Below are 26,490 nucleotides of genomic sequence, written 5' to 3'. Positions count from 1 at the left end.
TCTATCCTCAGTGGCCATTTTATCATAAAGACCTACTGTATACAGGCAGGTCCACAAATATTTAGACATCATCAAAGTTATTGTCATTTTAGCTCTGTGCCGTAGTATATTGGAGTTTACATTAAATAATGAATGCGTGTTCAAAGTGCAGGCTTTTAGCTTTATTTGAATTACAACTATTTTCATACAGAGCCGCACATTTTTAGAGCCTCAAAAGTAATTGGACAGCCACTTGTACCTTGGGCAGGTGTGTGTTATTCCCTTAAGGTCTGTTGTTGATTTTAAGTGTGGCATCTGCATTTAGAACTTGTTGCTTTTAACTGTAAATTTCAAGTCCAAAGAGCGGTCAGTGAAGCAAACCATCATTTGGCTGCAAAACTCATCAGAGAGGCAAAAATGTCAGATGTGGCCAAATCAAGTATTTGGTTCATTTTTAAAAAATAAATAATGCACTGGAGAGCTCAAAAACACCCAAAGGCCCAGAAGACCATGGAAAACAACTGTGGTGGATGACTGAAGAACTCTTTACCTGGTGCAGAAAAACTCCTTCACAGCAGTTGACCAGATCAAGAACACCCTCCAGGAGGTAGGCATATCTGTGTCAAAGTCAACAATCAAGAGAAGCCTTCACCAAAGTAAATACAGAGGGTTTACCACAAGATGTAAACAATTGCTAAGCCTCAAAACAGGAAAATGAGATGTTTGTGAAACACATCTGTGTATGGTACAGAAGAGAAGGAACCGCTCATGATCCAAAGCATACCACCTTATCTGTCAAGTATGGTGGAGGTAGTGTTAGTGCATGGGCATGTATGGCTGCCAATAGAATTTGTTTTCTTGTATTTACTGGTAATGTGACTGGTGACAAAAGCAACATGTTGAATTCTGAAGAGGATAGGGTTATATCAACTGCTCAGATTCAGCCAAATGCTTCAAAACCCATTAGATGGTGCTTTACAGTGCAGATGCTCAATGACCCAAAATTTACTGAGAAACGACCCAAGGCATTTTTAACAAACAGAAGTGTAATGTTCATGGGTTCCAGACTTCAGACAGTCAGTGACTGCCTAGTATTAGAAATGAGAATTTTATTAATAATTATGTAGGTTGTCCAGTTATTTTTGAAATTAAAAATGGGGTTGTGTATTAAATTGGTTGTAATTCCTACATCATTCACCCCATTTGGGTGTTAATACCTTCAAATTTTTAAATACTCACAGCTGAAAGTTGACACTTTGAGCTCATATGAAATGTTTAAATTATATATTTAAAAATGATTCAGATATGGTGTAGTAGATGTGTAACTTATAAGTTAGTTTAAGACTTACTGAAGTAAGTTTATTAACTGGATTTAGAGATGAACAAATTGATAGTGAAGTACTGATTCTTGAAGTATTTTATGTAGTCAGTAATTAATATTTTTGTTTTAATAAATTAAATGTGTATTTGATGGTGAAAAAAGATTGCAGCAAATGAACACTTTCAGTCATTATTAGGATATATAGAAGAAGGCCTAACATTAGGCTATTTTAGTCACTTAACACTCAAATTTTTGAAACACCCTGCATTTCTTGACAAGCTCAGTTCTCCAAGTCAGTGAAAAGACACATACGGACTTAGATTGAACAGTTTACTTAAGACCAACACTTACATATATTTTTATCACTATAGAAATCCAAATATTTCCCTTTTTTATGTGCTTACCTTCTATAAGTATTAGTACTGGTATCAGTACTGGTATATTGGTATCAGAATACTAGCCTTCATATTACTCAGTATCAAAAAGAAAATCAGTGGTATCGCCCATCTCTAACTGGAATAGGTGCTGTTTGCTCCTATAGTTTCATACTTGGTTGTTGGTTCTACAGGCATAGGATTCCTAAGGAACAATGGTGGCTGAAGCTCCGCCCTTTAATGAAGATACTGGCCAAGTACAAGACCAGCTATGACGTGTCTGACTCCGGCCAGCTGGAACATGTGGCTGGTTTGAGGACCCCAGATGAGAATGAGATAGAGAAAGAGTGTGAGGAAGAGTGAGAAAGAGCATATAATAGTGGGTGAAAGGAGTGAGAGAAAAGAAAGAATGTGAAGAGAATTTATTTTGTGAACATTAAAATTCATAGCAAATTCACAGCAGTGTATTGAGTGCATAGGTGTAGAATCTCAAATACCTCTAATCAGACCCTGCTGCCACTGATGTACTGCCATGGTTATCCTCTTAACCGATACAAGTAAGCTTAGTGTGCTAGCACCTTATGTAAGTCAGATAGTTAAGCTAAACTTCAACCTAAAACACGCCTGCAGGTGTAGCATATATGCTTTTTTCCCTCATTGGAAAGACAAGTGAAAATCATCAATGTGAAGAAGTTTAGGACGAGTAAACAGACTACATGTTTTTCCTCCGTGCAGTCCTTTGGAAGTGTGAGGTCAGATTTGTCTTTTGCACAAGACTGCGGTCTCCCCCCATGCTGTTCTCTGTAGCACCTTGATATTTGTTGAGTGATTAGTCTGAATCTGTGTGTGAGTGCTTCGTACCAAAGCTGGAGTTTATATGTGTGTCAATAGCTGTTGACTGTGATGTCTGTTATTGTGAAATGAAGTTTTGCTGCTGTCATAAAATAACTACAAACTATATGATAGAACGCTGATCAGTCATACTATTGCCAGTGCTTAGTTCAGCTATTTAGAGAAATGCAGGTAGCTACACTGCTAGCTACATGGCAAAACTAGCTTGCTACATTAAAGATACTTCATGATTGATGTCTCTGAGCCAAATTTGAAATTGTAATGTGAAACATTTTAAAAGGGATGCACGATTGTATCGAAATCATATCAGTATAGGCAGACAACCATTAACAGCATCGGAACGGTTTTTAGATATGAATGATAATTCAAATGATATGTTATGTGTTTACAGTGTTCCAGAAAAGCCTGTGTTTTATTCATTTTACTTTGTGTGTAATCCTCTCCAAATAAATGTTACATTTTTCCATAATGTTAATCCTGGAGGATCTAGAGGCAGTTTTAACATTTTAAAAATGTGTTGGCATCAGTCTTAAACACCTAAGCACATTATTTACAACCATTTATCTTGGCAGTATGTGTTTTGCCAGAAAAACACCATCTATCCTTAAAATAAATGCAAATGTAAGTACAATTTCCTTCATTCAATAAATTTGAGGGACAATGTTTGCCTCCAGATTTGTCTTAGATGCCCCCAGCTATCGCATAGATTTATGAAATTTAATTACCAGCCAGGTATTAAATTATAACTACAAATAATACTGGGCTACCACAAGGAGAGGTTTGGAAGTGGTTAAACAACCACACTGACATACGTAAAACCGCTACTTACTGTATTGATATTATTTTTATTATATTTGTGTTTTTCTGAACAAATACATGCTTACTGACCAGAACACAGTTTCCCAAAAGTATCTTGGTGTTAAGATCATCTTAACTGGTAGACCGAGTGTTCAGTGTGATGCTCACTCTGCCATTAAAGAATCATCTTTGTGCTAAGATGCCTTCGGGAAACCTAACCCAGACAAATAGCTTTTTAATTCTAATTTACTCAGATGCTAAAACTGCACAGTCCTGCTGTATGTGTATAAAAGATTTCAGATATCAGTGTCAGCCCTGGATTTCCAAATCAGTGCATCCCTATGATTTGTTTTACCCTTAATAGTTGATCATTAAAAAGACCTACAGGCTAGTTTTGCCAGTTAGTCTTAAGAACTGGTTGTGGATCACCTCTGTATAGCTAACTCCATAAGCAAACATTCCATTGTGCTAAAATAAGTGTCAAAAACACTTCGTACTTGAAGGTGATCTGGTGTTTAACTTGCTGAGAGACTTCCCAAATGAAGGAAAACAAATGAAGTAGCCCTTTAAGGGCTGCGATGCTTCTTGCTCTATAAAATAGCATCACTACTGAAAAGATGCTTGAATTGGAAAAGAGCAACACTACTACCACACTGGTAAATGCAGTTAAACTTGTGACAATCTTACATCCTTAACCATAGGCCTTAGGCCTCGACAGTAAGGCCACCTTTTTTCTGTTTCAGTTTCCAACACACCAGAACCAGCAATGTATGGAATGTAAACCTAAATAGGGGTTGTAACGTTATAAGGTAAGCTTATTTTAAGGTAGTTGTGATCTAATGTTCAACTCCACTACCATAAATTGAGCACAAAGTTATCTGTTTTTCAATCTGGACCTTGTAGACCCTCAGACAGTTCAATCCTGGTTGGAATACATATGTATAGATAATACTTCACATGCTGCCACTGCTTTATAAGCTGCTCTAAATGTGTAGTTCATAATTTATGTTGACTTATAAAAGTTTTATAAAAGTCAGTGATGACCACAAAGCAAGTAAAACAGATGGTGTATAACAATGACTATAATTGCACAATATATTAAAGAATTAAAACAACAAGGCTGTTCTCAATTGTATCATTTATTAGAGTACAATTTATTAGTACAATTCCACTTTCACTTTTTTCACTTTTACACATTTCTCACAGCAGCCTCAGCAATTAATAACAAACTTTTTGCTCCAGCCCAAAAATTCAGTCAAAATAGATTAAGTATTTGCCAGCCCAGTGAGGAGAAACTTTATTTTCATCAAGAGAGGACAACAGACTGTTGATGTTTTCATTATTCAGTTATGCTTACAGATTTCTCGTTTTTCTGCAATATTTTTGCATAATTCAGCTGTTAAGGAGTAAACAAAGTCATTCACAGTGGTTTAATGTGAAACAGATCATTGTAGAGAAACTTAACGACGGTTTCTTTACAGGAGCCAGGGGTCACGATGTCTATAACACAAATATAGCCATTTTATATACTATATCAAACTACCTGTGAACCTACATGTGTCTTCTGAGTTTTGTGATGGTGATGGTAAAACAGTGGTAAAACAGTGGTAAATCTGAAAAAAAATTCTTTGGGGGCTATGTTGCCTTACAACCTTTCAGCCATGAGGAGATTAAAAACAAATGTTTTAGACCACAACGTTACCTCAAAACTGCAAACAAAATGTATGGGAGCAATCATGACTTGGCAAGTTTCTCTAGAATGGAGCATTTTACACCAAACCACTCTGAATGACAACCATTTTATTATGCAGAGATGTTGAATAATCATTGTTGAATAATTAATCAATGTTGAATAATTAAGGTAATAAGGGGCACTGATTAGTCATAATATAGCAGCAATGAGTTTTTATGGTCTCTTATTCCATTTTCACACCTTCTTACACCAGTAAAGTGCAAGACTGAATCCAGGTAGGTAAAAGAAAGCAAAATAATGAGATATTCATTTTACCAGAGAATTAACACTTATTTGTAATAATTATCAATGCTTAAACTATTCCTTTAAAAACACATTCACTTTGAATGGAAAATGGAAGAAGGAATATGCAATGTGCAACATAAACACAATATTTATTTTATAAAAAAATGACTACAAGTCCCACCACTGGACACTCTTTTACCTCCTCTCAAAGCTCTCATAAAGGGCTTGCAAATTAGCTGATGAATTAATTCTGTAAGCATGGAAAACACAGAAAAATCATGGGCTGTATTCACAAACCAACTTGGGAGCAGGACTGCTCATCTAAAATTATTTTCACCATGACAGTCATGCCATATATAAAGGAAACTTTGAGAATCAGCCCAGAAGTGCATTTCTTATCCTGGATTGGGACCTAAACCACTGGCTTCGATGCACACCCATTACAGACTACATTGTGCGTTTAAAGTTGTTTACAATATAAAAACTTGCAAACACTAAATCAGTTTTGTTCTGAAACAGTAATATGACACTGATTTCGAGAGAGTTGTAGTTCGTAGCTCGCACTGGAAAAAGATATTCAGGCACAGGTTAAAAAAAAGTACCAGTATTGAGTGTAATGGATCAAATAAGGAATGTTTTTTTTTTTCTGCTGCATCAGTCAGAAGAACCTACTGGCAATACAAACTTGGCATTCAGAATTACATTTAGATCTCCAGTACTGACAGTTGTAAAGACGTGCTTGTGAAGTTGAAATAGATGGAAGTCTGCTTACTGAAAAAAATTGTTACACATTTTTTATCAAATAAAACTGATAAATCTGCTGTATCTCAGTGTGTCCAGGGTTTTAAGTCCATTTCTTCCACCCACATGTATCCATGTGATGTGCATTGCAAAAAATGTTTGTGAAATCTTCAAAGCAATAGGAAAGATTCTGATGACACCATTTTAAATAATCCAGGAGTGATTTGATGATCCAGTAACTAAAAGCCTGTATCAAAGCAGAAAAAATGGCTATTTCACAATCCAAGATGGGTCCTTCTTGATATTTTCATTTTTGGGACCTAGAACTGCCAGTCCACACGTCCTCTGTCCGATACCAAGATAGCTACAGACAAAAGCATTAATGAATGTGAAGAAAATATGTACTGTAATGCCTCAAAACATCAGTTCATGCATTTACCAGTATTTCCCCACATAGCTAATGTTAGTGTAAACATTCAATTTGGAAAGATTTTCGATATGCATATTGATAAGGAAAACATTTAAATCACTGTCATAACATAACCACTTAGGTCTAGAAGATGTTGACCTTTTAATATAATATAAGAAGATTCTGGACAAGTTCCTATCATGAAATGTTCACAAGTTGGTGCCATCAAGTCGATTCTGACTCCTGGCAACCATGTGGATAGTGCTTGTCCAGAATTTGAAAATAAAGGTTTTGAAATGACAGCGACGATATTTACTATTGTTACTAATAGCTTAACATTTATTTTAGCTGGAGAGGGAAGCTGTATGGAGAACACAGTGACTTGTATGGAAATAGGGGAGTTAAACAGTGACGTTATGAGGTTATGTTTAATATGTTTTCATTTTTTTTAAAAATGTTCTTACCGGCCAGCCACATCTATAAGGTTTTTGTGCGTTACAGCAAAGAGTCTCTCTCTGTGAGCCTGTTTCAGTTCATCACTGATCCCATTTAAAAACAGCCCCAGACCTGCAGAACAGTAAAGATGCAGACGTTTAGACATTTTTAGAAAGTCCAAGCAACAAGCCTAAGAAAAACTATTTTTGTACACAATTATTAATTACCCTAAATGCACATACAGAAAAGCTCCCCCGAATGTCATGAAACTTGACATAAACAGTACATCTTTATAAGGTTAACATCTTGGGAGTGTTATTTGCAATAGTAAAGGCAGGGACACAAGGCTGTATGCTTAAAAGGAGGGTCAAAAAGAAAGAAATGAATGTTTGGTTCATTGGTCTTTTGTCTAACCCTTGTCTGAGGGGGCGATCGGGGTATCCACAGCGGAGAAGACAGACAATTTCGCCTCATCCACATCTTGCTGTGTGAACTTCCCATCTCTAGCCCATTCCACACCACTTCGAAATGCTGCCAGCGTCTGAGAGCAGTTTGGATCTCTGTGGGATCACAGTAGAGAAGAGTTACTATGGAACTAAATGTACAGGGCGCACGGCACAGTTAGATCTCGAGACTAGGAGCAATTGTGCTTTTTTGCAGGTTCTAAACTGCATTTACACATACATAAATATTTTTTTTAGGAGTGTATTTCTTAGCTCCTGCCTTCTGCCCATTGACCGCTGGGACAGACTCCAGCTCCCCCCCACGACCCAGAAGGATAAGCACCTTAGAAAAAGTGTGGTGTGTGTGTGTGCCATTTCTTGGCTTATTTTATTCTGGGTTCATAATTAGATGTTCTAGCAATAGTTTGAACAAAATTTTAAGGGAGTATGATTATCCTCGTCAGTGTAAAACCTACTGATACAAACAGGAGGTGGGAGGCATAGAGCTGGAAGTGTGATGTATGTAGGCCTGTCACCATCAAGTTTTAGCTGATGATTATGTGCCATAGAAATAAGTACTGTTAAATTTTCATTGTCTTTTTTATTCATTGACTGCAACCATTAAAGCGGCACTATGTAATTATTGTTAAAATTGAAAGAAATAGAGAGAAAAAAGAAGCTAAAATTATGGGGTGTGTGTGCTGCTGCGAGTCTCCGGTAAAGCCTGAAATTATAAAATAAAAGTCAGAGGTGTTGGGTCAGATTTGGCGAGGGTTTTTCTGTCCAGCTCAAATTTTAGATCACAATGATAAATCAACTTTGTACTAATGAAAATATGATGATAGTAGAATAGCAGATGAATCACTTTCATCCTTCATCTAGTTTTAACTGAGTCCTCCTTGAATTCTCTTTCCACACGCTCACAAACATCAGATTCATCCGCTCAGGAAAGGGGTCAGAAACACAACCAACACTACAGAATTTCATTTCTGCCAGAGAGGTCTCCAAATCCCCAAAATGTACAAAGTGCAGCTTTAATGTATAAGCCTGAAGTGACAAAATTGGCTGATTAACAGTCTTGCTTCCTAACTGTTGACATATAGGCCCAATCTCATTTCTTATTTTTACCCCTACCCCTTGTTTTTTGAGTGTCACCCTGGGTAGTTACAAGGGATAGTGGTGGAAAATCTTCCCTTACCAAATGGGACAACCCTCAAATAAAAAAGAACATTACTTCATTAACAAGCTACTAGCAGTGCTCTGTAGGCAACCCTGCTGATTGGGCCATAGTAGCTCCCAACTCAAGACAGACACATTTCAGAAGGAAATAAACAAAGATTACTTACTGCTGCCCTTTAAGTCCATTTTAAGAAACTGAAGCATTACTAGTTCAACAAAAGGTTTAGTAAACTCAGATATAACTGGTTTTAGTACAGTCCCATGTTATTATATACCTGTATGAGTAAAAGGAAAACAGGCCATTTCCTCCCATTCTTGCTCCACCTCCATAGGCACCACCCTTCTCTCGGATTTCTCCATGTAGGAATTTAGCAGTCATCATCCTACCTAAAATACACAGACTAAAAGAAAGGAAAAGATATGTAAGCTAACACAGAAGACATTTAATTCTGATATAACTCTGCGCTGTGTTTATTGTTACCTGGCGTAATCCTCATGTTTGAAGGGGACAGTACGCACACATTCACTAACAAAGTTGACAGGGTATGGAAGCTCAAAATATGTCTTCATCTGACAGGGCTTAAAACGAGCCTCCTAAAACCCCGAAAGGAAGACTGTGTTAGAGCAGAAAAGCTGCATAAAGTTTTGTGGGCAATAAAGGTTGAACACATTGCATAAATGTACATACAGACACAAGTTTACGACTAGCAGCTGATCCCGAAGGAGCATGAGGGTCCAATGGTCTCTAGACAGAAAAAAAACACATACACACACAAAATAAATACATAATCTAACTATTTTCTCTATACAAACTGTTGCAAAGAAATAACGGACGAGTAAATAAAGTGCACTAGTAAATCAGATAATGTGAGCATCTTTGGTTCATTACCTCAACAATAACTGGTCTGACAGGCTTTCGCTCTTTCCTGAGGGAGGCTATACTACCCATAAACCTCTCCACCTCTACTGCAGCATCTGTCATTTTCTGAGGAGTAGCGTTCACTGCACACCTGATAAAGTAAATTGAAGAACAACACTGCAGTATAGTTCATCTTACGCTGTATGTGAGCAGAATTTTTTTTTATTTTGAGTGGGTTTAGTGGAATTTGAAGCTGTGGTAACTCCTGCTATCAGAGTCTGGCAGATTACATAGTCTCCTGTATAGTGTTGGTGTACTCGGGTTTACTCCATTGACATTTGCCTTTTAGGTGGTCAGCTTGTAAGGTATAAATCTTTCAGGGCACTGGAACCTTGGCTAGGTTTAGGTTTGTTTAGGAGTTTGTACTGAGGTTTAGAACATCGGGCAGTGTAAAGCAGTTTAGGACTATGGGCATGTGACTGAGTTTAGAGCATTAGTACTGCACATTGAAGGGTTCTATTGGTGTTTACTGCATTGTGGGCCGTGAGAACAGTGTATGGAACATTGCAAATCTTTAACACAGACAGTTATAGAAATGTTTAGGAAATTGATAGCTATAAATTGGTTTCAATGCGTTAAGCTGGGTACACTGTACACTACACAACTTTTTAAAATCCCAACAGAAAATGGAGAGCATAACACACTATAGGGCTATCTAACAGAATTTTCTGTTATTTTGTTGTGAGAACACACATGCTAGACAATAAGTCAGAAAGAGGGTACAACACACATGATGAATTTCAAATACGAAAAGCACTCAAATTCCAGATCTCCCCTGTTATCACATGATAAAAACAAAGCTAAATTGGACCAGACCCATTTGTGCTTTAAAGCATCCACAAGAAGTATAGTAAAATGCAAACTGGTGATGAATATGGAGTTGAAACACAGATATCACAGTCACAGTTGGAGAAATATTTTACTACAAACTGGCTGCAAAGAAAGTGATTATTTGCCTGAACCTAACAAGCAACTGCTCTGTCTCCACAGTCCACTGCTCTAATTACATCGCTAACCACCTCACACTACAGGACTCATGAACATTTGGAGTCATAAAAATCGAACATATTTGAAAATATTAGAGGACCTCTGATCACGTCAGTGCTCGATTGGAAGGCTAAAGATCGACTGGTTTCTCCTTGCACACTACCAGATCATCCACGCTGTCAATCACTTCCTAGAAAATCACAAGCTTTAGGAAGCATACTGTTAGTATATTTTGGATATTGTGTCCTACGAGATTAAGAGTGTTTATTTGCAAGCCTTGAGAAATAGAGTGATGTTTTGAGGGAGGTGTAATGATGTCTTGGGCATAGAGAGGTATAATGCTGTTTAGAGCACTGGGAGATTGGGCATTGGGAACAAATTTAGAGAGAGGAGAAATGGCATCAGCATGACAGCTTCCAATGCTATAAATGCTGATGCCAATATACCTCTCTCTAAATTTTTATAGCGTTGTAGCATTTATAGCATTGGAAGCTGTCATGCTTTAGAGCACTGACAGTCATACGCGACTTTGAGGGAACTTGGTGTATAGGTGTTAAGAAAATAAATGGGACATAATGCTATCTTCCAGCTTTGGTACCTCATATTATCCGGGTTGAAGAGGTGTCTCTTTATTCTAGGCAACTTCCTTAAAATGGATGTCAGATCAGTCATCTCTGCCATTCTCTTCATGAACTTCACCTGAGAATAAATCACAAACAAAAACCTATGAGGCTAACAATCTAACATGCATGTATTCACACACACATTTGTTTGCCAACCCACAAAACATTTTTAAGGATAATCTCCCTTGAAAATTTAGGCCAAAACTAGTAACACGTTCCAGACACAAATTAAAAGATTCACTGGGAAAAATATTCGGAAAAACGTTTCACTTATTTGACTCATAAATACGTTATGATTCGTTCAATTCAAAATTGTGAAAAGCTTCTCAGGCATGAATAAAGGCAGAACTGATCATGCAGAGTAATAGAAATGTGTGTTGTAGAGGAGGGTACAGTATTTCTTTTTATGTCACACTACATGTTCTATCAAATCTCAGAAAAACTAAGTATTGTGATATCATACTTTTGCCATATCACCCACACCTGTGTGATCATGTGACTAACCTGGTCCATTCCACTGAAGGTCTCTTGCAGATCAGCAGCTGGTGTAAGTGACCGAGCTGCCCGTGTCATTGCATACATGTGACCCGAATAAGAGATGCCATTGGACAGTTCCTGAGCTGACATCATCACCAACACTCTCAGCCTCTCCTCATCATCAAAATGAGGACTGGAATAACAACAAAAAAATAAAATACAGCTGTGAGTTAAAAATTTCAGTTGTTGAGTTGACCAAATTTGAAAGTAAAAGAATTTTTAACTCTGTAAAGGTGCAAAAACCAAAGTGAATGAAATCAGAATCACATCTTTTCTCATCACATAGAGATGTTTCATTGTGTACTACAGAAACTGTTATGTTCGTTGGCAGGAATTTTACATATTGTAGGTATATGTATAGTATGTAAAATTCCTGCCAACGAACATAATTAACAAGAATTATATTCAGTGTTGAAGATATGCCTATATTCACCTGTTGAACAGGTCACTCCACAGATAGAACATGTCAGGTAAGTTCCTCTCCAGACATGCAGAGGTGAGGAGGATGCCCTACAGGACACAGCCACTCACATTAACTTCTAACAAACAGTTTTAAAAATGCTAATAACACTAACAATAAATGACAGCTAGTAGCCTTCAGTTTCCATGATTTCTTTTGAATATTATTCAAAGGAGGATACTAATTTACATTCTTTCATATTTCGAAAACTGGCAATGCAAGCATTTCTGGAATACTGCATTAAGCATTTACCTGTTCATACAGGTCTAGGTCAGCAGTGTCTGAGATTATCTGTGGGGTCACGGACATGCCGCCGGTCTTCAACTCCATCTGCTGGGCTTGCTGACGATAATCCATCTCCCCGCAGCCTAACCTGGGATTAAATAATCTCAGATTCTTAAAAAAATATTAAATGACCAGATCGGAACAGGGTCTACTTCTCTCTTAATATCAGGTTAAAAAATGATGCCATTTAGTTTCTGTTATTTTAACCTTCCATAAGCATAACTAGGCCTGCGGTGACTTATTTTAAGCCTTACTTGGTGATGACACTGCAGAACAGTGGCACATAGATCTTCAAGTCCTCTGGGAGTGTGTTAAGGTTACACATGGCTCTGAAATACACCATGCCATTAGTGGGCTGCTCACAGTATTGAACAGGCACTCCTCCTAAAGAGAGTGAGGGAGAAGAGGGGGAGTGGGAGAACAAGAGAGAAAGAAAGAGACAGGAGGGAAAGGGGGGTAGTTCTATTACAAATGCTACCTTACAATTTGCCATTGGTCGTAGGGGTTGCATATACTAGTCGACTAAGAAAAAATCCACGGCAGTCGACTAGCTGAAGACTGCCTAAAAGAGGCCTGAAGGCCTAGAGGAGAGAACAGACATCAGTTTTTCTGTCAAACACAGCTCAAAGTAAGCAGAAATAAACTGTGGGTTAACTGTACATCTTTAAAATTCACTTTAACATTACAAGTTATTACATGTGTACAGTTTACTTGGTTGCTTTATGTTGTTTGACTTCTATCCCCCACTATGATGACAACAACTCTGACTGTCCCAACTCGGCCAATTCATACAGCATCAAAAATTTCAATGTTCCTGACTTCATTACGCAATTTTGAAGGATGTTCATGTAATGCCTTCTGGCGAGAAACTTGTTTTCCCAATAAAACAGAGACCACTTTAAAGCAGCAACAGACCATTTTGCCTGATGTGCACAATGAAAAACTTGGAGAACAATTCAAGAATAAAGTTTTAAAATGGGATATATCATGAATGTTTCCTGGTTCAGCAACTAGGCCCATACCTCACTCTGAAAGGGTCATGATGAACAGAGATGCAACAGCTTGCTACTTGTATTTAGTTTGATAAACAGTCTGTTTCTGAGCGCATGGACAACAGCCAGGTTTAATTCTCCATAAGAGGTGAGATTCTGAGAGCTGTGGTGATTTTATTGTGCAGTTTAGTCTGTGTATTTCTGTGGACAGTGTGTCTGAGGCTGAAACTTCCCGAAATACAACAAAAAAACTGTAGCGCACATCTCACACTTCAGATCACAGCATTTGCTGCTAGAACCATACCATATTAGCAAGCCAATAACAATACATTTTTCACAGATGTCCAGAACACGGTTTTTTAATGTGGCAAAGAAAACTAGTCCAGTACTTTTTTGAATGACTAGTAGACTTGTAAAAATGAACAGTCTAAATAAACTCCTAATTGCTAGTATTAGGGATAATATAATTATTAGTTTTGGCCTTCCTGTTATTACCTTGCAATCAAGTGTTCAGACAGCATTGTTTAAAAGCATCATCCCAATATAGCAAACATTGAACTAAACCGTATTCAACTGAGATGAAAAACAATGGAGGGGGAAATACATTTTTTTATACAATCTGATTTGTATTTATCCATGTGTTGCAGTATGTTATGAGTGTTCATGTGTTGTGTGTTATGTTTACCTGCAGAACCCATCTGCACAGGTGTTCGTGGTATGGTGGGTTCGATGTCAGACACCTTAAGGGCAGGTAAGCAGGAAGCATCCTGAGTTTTGCACTGCTCAGAGAGCAACTGCAAACCTGAGACATTGAAATAACATTACAGCATCTTCAAACAAACATTAAACTATCTTCACAATCACTATAAACAAATGCTCGGCTAATGTTATGGCAATGAAAGAATAAATTCTCAATTTCTTCCCCTCACAACTAACACTGGGCCTAATAGACAAATTCACTAGGAAGACTCTTCAGTTTGTGTCTGTGTATTTATGTGGTTGGTTATGCTGGACCTGGTCTTGTGGTTCATACCTTTCTCATAGATGTCTATGCGGGCAGCATCGCTGAGGGCCTGTATTTTCTCCTGAAGCTTGTCCTGCTCTGCATTACTCTGTTTCTCCACATACTGCTCATCCGGACTCATGGACAGAGTCAGCCGGTGGGTGTTCTCCTGGAACAACACCACCAAACAGCCTTTCAGCCTTTCTGTGAGATCATGAGAACTACTCCTTATCACCCACTATAAAATCAACGCTGATCCTTTCTCTCAACTTGCAGGGTCTCTCACTGTATGGGTTTGAAATGGTCAATATGCCATAGGAACAGTAAGGTCTCCAAGTACTAAACAATACAGTTAACCAAAGTGCCACTCTCATTTCTCACTGCTGGTCATATGACCAGTATGAAAAAAGATACTTTAGTTGAAACTGTTCACAGTAAAATAACTTTTCCTGCCTACAGAGCAGCCTAATTTAATATTAAAATATGATTTGCTAATTGCTTGATTGGCTGATTGATTACCTTAAAGTAGTGCTGGACTTTGTCCTGTAGGTAGCGAGGGTTCTCCAGCAGGCACTGTCTGAATCTGGCCACATTCTCACTGATTTTCAGCAACTGTACCGGATCTCCATCATGATTCCAGCAGGATGCAATGTACTAAACACAAAGACAGAAAGACAGAGTGTGAGAAAGTAAACAAATACACTTCTACCTTTAATCTCAGTGGCAGCTGCATTGTATCTACACTCATAAATCATGCAGTCTTAGATCATGAAGCCTGTATTCATAAAGCTTCTCTGATCTAGGGACAGATCCCTTTGATGATGTTACTAACAGGAATAGACATAGACATCAGGGAGATATAAATATGTATTACTCACAGATGCAAGGGCCAAGCCAAAGCTGGTAGACTGATGTTTCATCTGAATCTCAATCTTATGCAATAAAGCCTCAATTCGCCCCTCCTCAAAACCAGTCCTGCAACCCATCATATTCACACAATTAAGATTCCAAATCAGTTCGCATTCACTGCAACTGTTTTTAAAACCAGTTTACTTTCAATTCCCATTCACATGCTAATTATAGTATAGCTTTCTTACCAAGTTAACCTTGTTCTATCTACATGTTTAGCACACAATTGAATGAATAAATTCTAGTATGTAAATACATTTCATTTCATCACCTCGTTAAAAGCCCAACAAGATTCAAATAAGCGCTTACGCGATAATGTCATCAATGGTTTGGCTAATGATGCATTTGACCTTCTCAATGTCCTCCTCTGCCATGCCCTGCAGGCCAACACTGAATGAGGCCTGCCTTGTGCTGCCATCATATCTAGATTAAAAACACAGAGTAATTATAATAACAGAGAAATTATTACATTTTTATTGTAATTGTAATCATTCTGATGAATAAAAATGGCTCTGTAGAATGGAGAGTTCTGGGTGGATGTGTATATGAGTATGAGTTAATCTGTACCCCACTACAGAAGAGAAGTCGGTGCCTATCTTGGGTTCAATTAGCACTTTGTAGAATGGAGAGTTTGGCCCAGAGATCATCAGAGAGGAGAGCAGACTTAGAGTGAATGCCTCAAACGTGTCTGTGATGCTGTAGAGAATAAAAACACAACACACATATACAGACCAACAGTGATAAGTAAAAAGGGCAAATGAGAGTATTTCAGTGTATTAACACTACTAGAAGACCTCAATACTACACTTGTACTTTAAGAATATGCCATAACCTGGAGGACAACCACTGAGGCTGCTCAGTGCTTTCCTCAAATTGTCTCACTGTCACAAAACCTGTGTGAATTTCTGTTTTATTTAGAATAGATGCAGAAAAGGGAAAATCAGGGCAGCAATTGCAAATGACACACCCATCAACCACTCTATTAGGAACACCCATACACCTGCTCAGTGATGCAATTATCCATGAATGGCGAGATTTGGTCTAGCTGACAAGAAGACTAGTTACTCAAACAACAACTATTTACAACAGTGGTGACCAGAAACACAACACATCAAATCTTGAGGTGCATGGGCTACAAAAACCAAGTCATTTTAAAATCACCTCCACATACGTCCATAAATTTTGATGGTCATAAGCATTACATAACAAACAGTATTCACATAATTCAGATGATCAACTGAAGTTTTATATGCTACAGCAAAAAGTTTATGGAGTTCATTTTTCTGTTTTTTCCATTGTTTTTGGCTTTTTTTCTATTACTTTTGTTTTTTTGTAAATTCAGTTTAATAATGATTAAATGATTCAGGTTTATGTTCAGTTATTTAAACAAGCATCATTATTTGTATATCAAAAAGAAAACATTAAAAAAATAAAATGACTAAAACATAAAGCTGGGTCCAAGTATTTGTCATGTTTGTGAAAATAACCCAATACAAGCCCACAGCGGTTACAGTGGGCGCAGACTAACCAAAACCAGAGAGGTTGTTTAAAGACTGGAAAAATGTGACCTGGTAAGATGAATCTCAATCTCTGCTGTAACATACAGATGGTATGGTCAAAATCTGGCATAAACCACATGAATCCATGGACCAGCAATTCAAGGTGGTGGTGGTGCTGTAATGGTGTGGGAATGTTTTCTTGGCACATACTGAGCCCCCCCTAATACCAACTAAGCATCGCTCTAATGCCACAGCCTAAGACTGAGCACTGTTGCTCACAATGTGAATCCCTTCATGGCCACAATTTACCCATCTTCTAATGGCGACTCAACACAATACTGCACCTTATCACAAAGCACAAGTCATCTTAGTCACTTAAATCTAACATAGAACCTTTGGGGTGTGGCAGAACAGGAAGTTTGCAGTATGAATGTGCAGCTAATAAATCTGCAGCAATTCCGTGATGTAATCATGTCAATATGGACCAGAATCTCTAAGGAATGTTTCCAGCACCTTGTTGAATCCATGCTACAAAGAAGGCTGTTCTGAGAGCAAAGAGGGGTCCTACTCAGTATTCGAATGGTGCTTCTAATAAAGTGGTCAGTGAGTATATGTAAATAGCAGACTCACATGCAGGTACTTGTTTCAACATAGCTGAAACTGATTCATCAGCTCATTTCAATGCCGTAACGCAGTTTAATGAATCACATGGGAAGTAATTCATATGTTTTTTCAGTGCTTCAATCTGCACTCAATTCTGAGCAAACTTGATGAAAAAGGGCCAATGTGTTCTGTTTAGCACATGTGTGTATATATACTCACTCTCCCAGCAGATAGCTCACACACAGTGTGTTCTGTTTAGTTGGGTCTGGAGCCAGTGGATCAAGACTGCAGGTCACATGATCTTCTCTCTAAACAATTGAAAACACAGTGATCAAAATGAACAAGCAATTAACAACAAACTTTCATGTGATATGTTTTCACTAGATGCATGTGTTTGTCTAACCGGTTTGTCCCAGAGTGTCTGAGCTGGCACTGCAGTGTCTGGGTCTGTTCTCTGAAACTTGCACAGCGCCTCCTCCTCTATCTGTTTTAGATGCTGCTCCAGCGGCAGATGCCCATATGTAAAAAACCTGTTAACAACAAAGAAGTTACTATTATAAAAAGAAATTGATGTTTTTAGGGATGGTGCATGTATCTTGTTGGGATGTGTGTTTGCATATACCTGCTTTGTGGGTGTGTTAGTAAATCTGTGTTTACATCACTGTAATGTTACAGTAACTGAGTGTGCATATTAACCACTTAAAATCCCAGGCTTATTACATAGTAAGGCTTATTATTCAGTAATTACATTACAATTTAAATTGCTATTCTTAGGTTATAGAAGTGTGTAATAAAACTTTGGGCCCTGGCCATTTAAGGGGTCAAACATGATGTTTCCACCACCAGGCTTCACATTTTAGAATTCAGGCCAAACGGTCTCATCAGATGGTTTTAAGTGATTTAATGCATTGCAAATGCTGGATGGGCTGGTATGATCTTTTTGTCAAAAAGGTTCTTTTTTCTGCTTTACCCCATAGGCCTATACAAATGTAGAATATGGGGAATTGTTTTCACATGCAAAGAGTGGCCAGTACCAGCCAGAAATTGCTCCAGCTTTTTAAATGTTGCTCTAAGCCTCTTGGTAGCCTCTCTAAGTTTTGTCCTGTCATCAACATTTTAGGATTTCTCGGACCATGGCAATGTCGCTGTGCTGCCACATTTTTCCAACTATTGATACGTCTTCAGAGAGCTCTATGGTACATCCAATACTTTTAATGTTCTTTTATATTCTCCTGATCTGTACCTTTTAACATAAAATGTTGTTGATGTTTTGTCAGTTCTTCCATAGCCATCATGCAATCATAGACACATTGGAAACAGCTAGAGATGATTTTGAAGGTAGGTGTGTGCTGCTTATCTTTAGACATCATTCTGAATGTGATTTGTTAACTCTGAACACAGCTACATCCCGTCCTATAAAAGGGTGTGCACACTTGAGCAACTCTTGAATCTCTTGAATGATTCTTCAATAATTTTCTTGAATTTTGTTGGATGCAAGGTTATGTTAACGATGGAAAAACATTCAAGATTTGTCTTGATTTCTGGCTTCACATAACAAAAATCTGCAATTTAATAATGGTGTAGACTTTTTATATCCAGTATAAGTACTATACAATGCTTGGGTGTTTAAGCGTGTGTATGTGTACCTTGCATTGCTGGGATGATAGTGTGTAGCATGGAAGTGTTTGAGCTGTTCCCAGGTGAGGTCAGTTATGGCGAGTGGTTCTCCTCCTGACACCACAGAGTAAGTGTGATCAGGTAGGAGCTTATTCTGCAGGTGCTGTGCATACACTCTCTCATTATCCGACTACCCACACCCACACACACACACACACACACACACACACACAAATACACAAACACGCATTAAATATTTCAACTACAGATAGACAATCATTCTTATATTAAAGAGAGGATTAAAAGTGGAATTACACAAAGTTGAGAGTAACAGAACTCAGAGTATTCAGTTTACTAATCATTTAGAAGGAGTTTGCATATAAGGTAGTAGGATCAGGGCTGTTTCAAAAGTAAGTGGGGCAGTTTACTGATAATGTAACAGAAGTGGAGCAACAGACTCACAAAAACTCCTTTCATCTCATTGAACACCACCCCTTTAAACATCAGTGGAGACGAGGGGTCTGTAGGATTCTCATTTTCCAAACGCCAGCCTTCCTGCCTGCAACACACGCCAACAGTATTGTACCGTCAGGTATGCTAGCACCACATATGCATAAGACAAATTAATCCTTTTGACATTTGTCAAAAACTATAGTTTACTGAGAGACAACTGCTCCATCATGGCAACACTACAATCATGAAAATTTGGCTGATGATTAATGGTCCCATAAACAATTGCAGCTAATGATGTAATTGTCTATTGAAACACAAGCCTAAAGTGGCCAAACTGGCTAATTAGCCACCCTATTTACCAGCTATGTTCATTTAGTATCTAGCACTGGTTGTTAGGCCTGTCACAATTGCTACATAATCGCCAAATCGCAATTATTGAGACAATCGCAATTATATAAGCTGACTGCAATCATTTTCCACAGTCATTAGATTTCACAGTCATATTATGCTGCAACAAGCAAAATGAGTGTGCTGGATTGAAGTATATCAATGTAAATAAAAGAATTTACTAAATGCTTTAATTGAGACAACACATCTCATGAAAAAAATCTCACTTGGTGTTTTAACATGTTTAGATGGCAGTGCTGAGTAATGTTTCTTTATTGTTTAGCTATGTAACTAATTCTAATGTTATTAGCATGTATGCTGGTAGAATGAGTTTTTTTGCTTATATTTATACTCAAGAACATGTACTTTCGCTTAACATAATTCAGTGTAACCGCAGACCAAGGGTGTCCAATCTTATCTGCAAAGGTCCGGTGTGGCCGCAGGTTTTCGCTTCAACGAAGCAGTTGTTTAATGAAATGTTTAAAGATCAACTGATTAAACAAGAGGAGTCAGGTGTGCTCCAGCTTGCTTAGAGTGAAAACCCGCAGCCACACGGGCACTTTGTGCATAAGACTGGACATTGTGCAAGCACAGTGTTAATTCAACAGCACACCAAGTATTAGTACTAAAAAAAATACAGCTACAGCTGGAAGAAAGGTTAGCTTCATACATTGAACAAGAAAAAGCAACTAAATTGTTAATTGCAATTATTTATGACAGTTAATATTTTATATGGCAGTTAATCAGCTAAAATTTCATGATCATGACAGCCCTACTGGTTCTACTACAGTTACACAGAGTGTGTAGAGCAAAGATACATGTTCTTTGTGAAAGTGAAGACATAAGGAAAAAAAACACTATTTCCATTAGCATACATGCTAAAAACATTAGAATTAGCTACACAGCTAACATAAAAACAAACATTACCGGCACTATAATTTAGAACTTTTCATTTTCATAAGCCCTATGATGTTTCGTGGCACACAAGATATTATCATTTATACATGTGCTTGAACAAATGAACGGATGGATAAATCGCACCACTAAACGTGTTAGTTACGTACAAGCTTTTCCTGAGGAATCTCACACAGATTCCAATGACTGTGTTTGTATGTGTACCAGAAACAATTCTGTACCAGAAATCCAGTTCTCGAAGGCAAGGAAAGAAGACAGCATCCAGATAGACAGACAGAAGGTTCTGGAAGTCTTTGGCATTCTGAGTGGAGAATGGGTACATTGTGTAGTCACTAGCTGTTGAGAAAGGAAATACTCCATTATCATACTGGAAAGACCAAAATTCTGTTCTGCAAGGTGTCTTCTAGTTGTACGTACCACTGTTCCATTAAAGAAAATACTGTGGTTTTATAAGTCTATTTCCTAACAGTCATACCTGTGAAGGCATTCATAAAAGTGGAGAGAGAGCGATTCAGCATTTTAAAGAAAGGATCTCTGCAGGGGAAGCGCTGAGAGCCACATAGAACCGTGTGTTCTAGAATGTGGGGAACACCTGTGCTGTCCATGGGCGTTGTACGGAACTGTACACTGAACACACGTACACAAAAAGAGAAGAAAATGCAGAAATAAACATGTCATATCTGACAGTGAAACTGTGTTGCTGCTACTGCTGGCTGACAGAGACTGCTTTGCTTCATGCTTTTCTGGCGCCAAACCACACAGTTCGAATTGGATAACACCATCTCTGACTAGCAAAGCTCTCTTTGGGATGTATGTGTAGTAAATTTCTTTGTGATGAATGAGAGAATAAAATGTGTATTTTTTTTTAAAGCAAAGTTGAAATCAGTATTGCTTTTGGCTTTAACTGGAGTGTATTCCATCATCTCACAATCTCGTAGTTCATTGTAATTCTACTGTGGCTGGTTAAAATATTATGGTTCAAAATATAATTGACTATGATTATGAATTAGATTTTTATTCTGGAACTACACTGTTCATGAGTGATTTTAATCACTGCTGCCCCAACTTGGCATATCACTTGCCCTAGGCAATCAGGAAATTGTTACTGTTAAACATGCAAACATACCTGAAGAGGTTGTTGGAGTCATCTCTGGCTGCATGAAGATATTGAGCTCCTGTGACATCATGATCAAGTTTAACTGCTGTCAGGAACAGGTCTGGCACTGGCGTTACCTAAACAACCACACAGTTCATTTAGCAAATGCTGCCAAAGCAACCACACAGTTCACTAATGAACTGCTACCTAGAAAACAACATAGATCAATGAATCAATCTAAACTACAACCATACAGTAAATGAAACTATAGATGAGTCTGAACTTTCCACCTGACACCACAGCATGTCACCATGTTAATGTGTCAATGTATAGAAAATGTACCAGTATATACTGGGGACTGACAAAAATAAAAATGTTATACATGCCTAAACCTAACCTAAGGTGCAGTGTGAAAGATTTATTGGGATCTTTTAGCAGAAATGGAACCATGTTTTTATGAGGGTTAACTTTACTACCATCACCTGTAACAACGAGTCGTTGTGTTTTCATTATCTTAAAATGAGCATATCTACACAGGGAGCAGGTCCTCTTCCAACAGGGGCATGGTTCTACAGTAGCCCAGAATGGACAAACTAAATACTAGCTCTAGAAAGTGCCTTGCGTGTTTTCATGTTGAAGAGGCAGCTTGACTGGCGATATGGTACCAGTTGGGAGACGGAGAAAGAAAAAGAATGAGTGGTTGCTGTCGGTACTGGCTAACCATTTTGTGTCGTGAGAAGTTTGAGAAGCCAAATTCTGAAGAATCATACTTATTATTTAGCCCAAGAAAAAGCAACTCGGGGTGAATCCTCATCAAAGAAGCAAAAACATAAAGAAGCAAAATCAACATCTGATGGCCAACATAGGTTCTACTACATGCTAGGAAAGGAGGGGTGAGGAAGGGGTATTCAGTTGGTTGCAAACTGCAATCTCACTGCTAGATGCCACTATATCTTGCACAATGCTCCGTTAACCAGCTAAGAATATTGAATGATGCATCAGCAAGTTATCCATTATCCATATAAAACTTTTTATTCAGGTTTTCAGTGGAACTGCTCTGCATATGATGTAATACTGTAACATGTCTGATCTACACAACAGTGTATTATACAATACATGCCATTCTACATTCTGACAAGGAATGAACTAATTTACATATAATTTGCATAAAGGTATAACTGCTTTGTCCAAGTCTGTGCTAGGGGACCCAGAGACCCTCTCACCACCCACCTCTACTTCTGCATCTTTCTTTCTTTCTTTTCTAATGTTAAAAACATTAAAGCACCTGTTTTTCAAAACTTCCTCCCACCTTCAGGATACATCATCTGAAGGAGGTTTTTGAGCAAGCATGTTTACTACAGACAGAGACAGCAATGGTTACATTTTTCATTTTGGCTGGGGGGCTCCTTCAAAGAGAAAGGTCTGCTGAACACAATTTTTTCCCTTAGCCCAAACCTTACTGATCAGCCAAGACAATTTTGGACACCAAACACAAACAAATCAGCTTTACAGAAAAAACGCATCACCTTAACCCCATTTGTCCAGTTTCTCAAATTTATCAAAGTATTATAATCAGTATGTGATGGTCTAATTTCTTTTAAAAAAATCCTCTCTACAAAGTTCTACTTTGATATAAATGCTTAAAAAATGGCTCTTTAAGGGTTCTTTAGTACAGAAAACAGTTCTATATAGAACCATGAACACTCAAATACGTCTTTGCACGATTAAAGAGTTCTTTGCATTATGAAAGGGCTCTTCAGATTGATAGAGAATGTGCTCTAGATGGTTCTATATAGAACCTTTTTGAAAAGGGTTCTACATAGCACCAAAAAGGGTCCATCTATTGTTACAAGCTTGACATCATAACAGAACCCAATAGAACAACAGAACCCAAAAGAACCCTTTTCAGTACTACATAGAACCAAATTCAAAAAAAGTCTATATAGAACCATCTACAGCACATTCTCCATCAATCTGTAGAAGAACCATTTAATGAAGCAAAGAACCCTTTAATCATGCAAGAGATTCTTTGAATGTTCATGGTTCTATATAGAACTATTTTCCTTACTAAAGAACCCTTGAAGAACCATCATTTTTGTGTAAGATATGAGTAGTATAACTGTGTGTCATTTCAAGTGTGTGCTATGTGTGTACATAAATAGTGTGTGATGTTGAGTACCTCCCGGACAGTGAAGCCATGGATCTTCTGACCAACCACATACTGTAGAGCTCGTTCAGCGGCAGAGATACTTTTTGGCCTCTGCAAAACACTGCAGCGAAACAAATGCAATTTAATTAATAAGGACTTAAAGATTAAGGAGTTAGGTGGTTAAGTAGGAGTTAGGGAGGCCCTGGTTCTCACAGGCAGAGTAACTGCCAGTCAGCTGCACTGGATTTACTGAATTTATCCTCAGTTTCCTCAGCAAAATGTTTGATGTCATCAGTGTTCACAATAATTCCACATAATGCACTACACATAACATTCAAAATGTCTGGTCTGGAAAGCAATACCACAGAAAGCAGAAACCACCTCCTGTTAAACTGACAGGTGTTCTAACAATTTGCCCTAACTATCCAACAGTCCTTCAGAATATATGCATATCATTACTATAACTTACAATAAATTCTGTTTTTAATGCTGATTCAGTCTTACCTCAAGTCAATTGTACAGACTCTGGTTAATATTATTCCTTACCCACTAATAAGGTTATTTGGGCTATCACAATATCCAACTTTTAATGCTGGAGACGCTTTTTTATAAGATGATTTAGGAAGTCAAAATATCCTATCACTACATTTTAATGCAGGTACTCTTTTTTGATAAAGGTGAATTGGGCTACAAAATATCCTACCTGTAGTTTTACTGCTGGTAGCATTTCAACTTGATAAGTTGATTTAGGCTATCAGAATATTCTACCTACAGCTTTAGGCAGTGAGCTATCTATAAATATGCGCTACGGCAGGACTCTTGGACAAGTCATCAGAACACCCAGTGTCTCTTTTACCACCACTTTTTCCTACCAGACATTCTGAAGATTACAAATCTATAATTTGTGGTCGATATGCTAACGGTTCATACAAAAGTCTGTAGTCCCAACTCAGCGTTAGCAGTTACTCTCAAACTCTCACTGCATCATACGGAAGAAAATCTTCATTATACACTGATATTCAATCATTAAGAAAAGGGACATAAATTAAACAACCTGCACATTAACCTGTACAATCTGGACAAGAACTCGACCGCGACATCACTTAAAATAAGCCTATTTACTCAAGAAGCATTTAGTTAACTTGTAAAAATCCATTCAGCCATCCCTTCATCCAACAGCGAAAATGGGAACTCACCTCAGGTACCTAAGTTTAGATAGGAACGTTTTACTTTGCCGAAACATTGTGAAGCACCTCTAAAATTACTCTATCTGCTTTAATAGTTTAGTTGTAAACATACATTTCTAAAACATGCTAAACGGTCTAACGTTAAGGGTTTAAACTCCGACAGCAGCGCTCTTATAATAACATTCCACTCCTTCCATGCTCAGTACTGTCACGCTGGCGCATGCTCACTGAGCGAGCGAGGACCCTCGCTACAACGCTGCTCGCGATTGGCTAGTTTGCCAAGAAGGCTCGCTCATGATTGGTCTTCACACTACTCGACCTTCAGTGAGTTATGAAAGCGTGACAAGTGAACAGGCGAGGACTTTAATTTCAGCTAGGATGCTCATACAAGACAAGAAATCTGAACCGGTTATGAATGATATTTTGATGATGGCAAAATGTTTCATACATAAAGTAAATTACTTTTAAAAAATTGCAGGAAAATGATCAACCTTATTTTATGAATTTGCTCCCTGGTATATTTTTTTCCTCACCATTTCCTTTTTCACCAGTGATTTATTTATTTATTTTTATTTTTCTCTTGTTTTTAATTTTATTTTAATATATTTTATTCGTTTTATTTGTTATTGGTCTTTTGCTGACAGTCTTCGGTTTGTGCTATACAAATATGTGTACATGCCTTTAATGTTTGTACACTTTGCAACATTTAAAATAATAATAATAATAATAATAATAATAATAGTATAAAATCAGGAAGGTAGCAATCACGAAAAAGTCCAACATGATTAGTACTTAATTAATTGAGCTAATATACACGGCTAATATCAATAATTAATATGTTTATACTCAGTAATGCAGCGACTTAACCTTAATTTATTTCTCACTAATACGGATGATACATCAAAGTATTAATTAAAACATTTTAACATCTTTCCTCTTTCTACAGCAACTGCTTTTCTGTGAGAGTAAAACAATATCACTGTAGCTACTGATCGAAAAGATTTTACATAATGTATTTCTATACATTTCCAGAATTATATATGCAAATTAATGTTGTTATCCATATTAACCTTCTCGTCTTTCTACCTTTACTATTTACCACCAGATGGCACCAAAGGTGTGTAATGGACATTTCGTTTTCACATTTACGCCTATTCGTACAATAGACGCTAATAACATAAATAAAATTTTAAATGGGAAATATATATATATATATATATATATATATATATATGATGATTTAACTGTAGATATCAATAATCAATAAATTGGACTTTGCATAGGTTGCGTAGAATGTAATTTAGCCATGTGTTTAGAAATATGGGTTCTGTTCCAGGATTACATGCAAATCAGCGCTCTG

General features: G+C 37.6%; 2 protein-coding genes across 2 annotated transcripts in view; one reads left to right on the top strand and one right to left on the bottom strand.

Moving 5' to 3' along the window:
* The window catches only part of pfkpb (phosphofructokinase, platelet b), a 52,489-nt gene extending 49,065 nt beyond the window's left edge, over positions 1-3,424 (top strand). Inside the window, exon 23 of the mRNA XM_036562419.1 lies at positions 1,869-3,424. Within this exon, the coding sequence (XP_036418312.1) occupies positions 1,869-2,037 (169 nt within the window). The 3' untranslated portion in view covers positions 2,038-3,424. The remainder of the gene's footprint in view (positions 1-1,868) is intronic.
* A 1,683-nt stretch (positions 3,425-5,107) lies between these two features.
* On the bottom strand, positions 5,108-25,359 carry pitrm1 (pitrilysin metallopeptidase 1). Its single transcript, XM_036562400.1, has 27 exons — positions 25,140-25,359; positions 23,974-24,064; positions 21,825-21,931; positions 21,174-21,325; positions 20,920-21,034; positions 19,406-19,502; positions 18,973-19,133; positions 17,730-17,856; positions 17,546-17,634; positions 15,792-15,920; positions 15,534-15,647; positions 15,194-15,290; positions 14,835-14,969; positions 14,346-14,484; positions 13,998-14,114; positions 12,575-12,704; positions 12,288-12,408; positions 12,009-12,085; positions 11,543-11,708; positions 11,014-11,114; positions 9,399-9,519; positions 9,198-9,254; positions 8,991-9,103; positions 8,785-8,910; positions 7,302-7,447; positions 6,917-7,019; positions 5,108-6,407 (listed from the first exon to the last, which is right to left on the bottom strand). The coding sequence occupies exons 1-27, from the start codon at positions 25,184-25,186 to the stop codon at positions 6,314-6,316; spliced, it is 3,072 nt and encodes a 1,023-aa protein (XP_036418293.1). The 5' UTR covers positions 25,187-25,359; the 3' UTR covers positions 5,108-6,313.
* Between the last annotated feature and the right edge of the window lie 1,131 nt (positions 25,360-26,490).

Source organism: Colossoma macropomum, unplaced genomic scaffold, assembly GCF_904425465.1.
Source record: "Colossoma macropomum unplaced genomic scaffold, Colossoma_macropomum, whole genome shotgun sequence".
Lineage (NCBI taxonomy): Eukaryota > Metazoa > Chordata > Actinopteri > Characiformes > Serrasalmidae > Colossoma > Colossoma macropomum.
The sequence above is the reverse complement of the archived record's forward strand: the minus strand, read 5'-3'. Positions and strand labels throughout refer to the sequence as shown.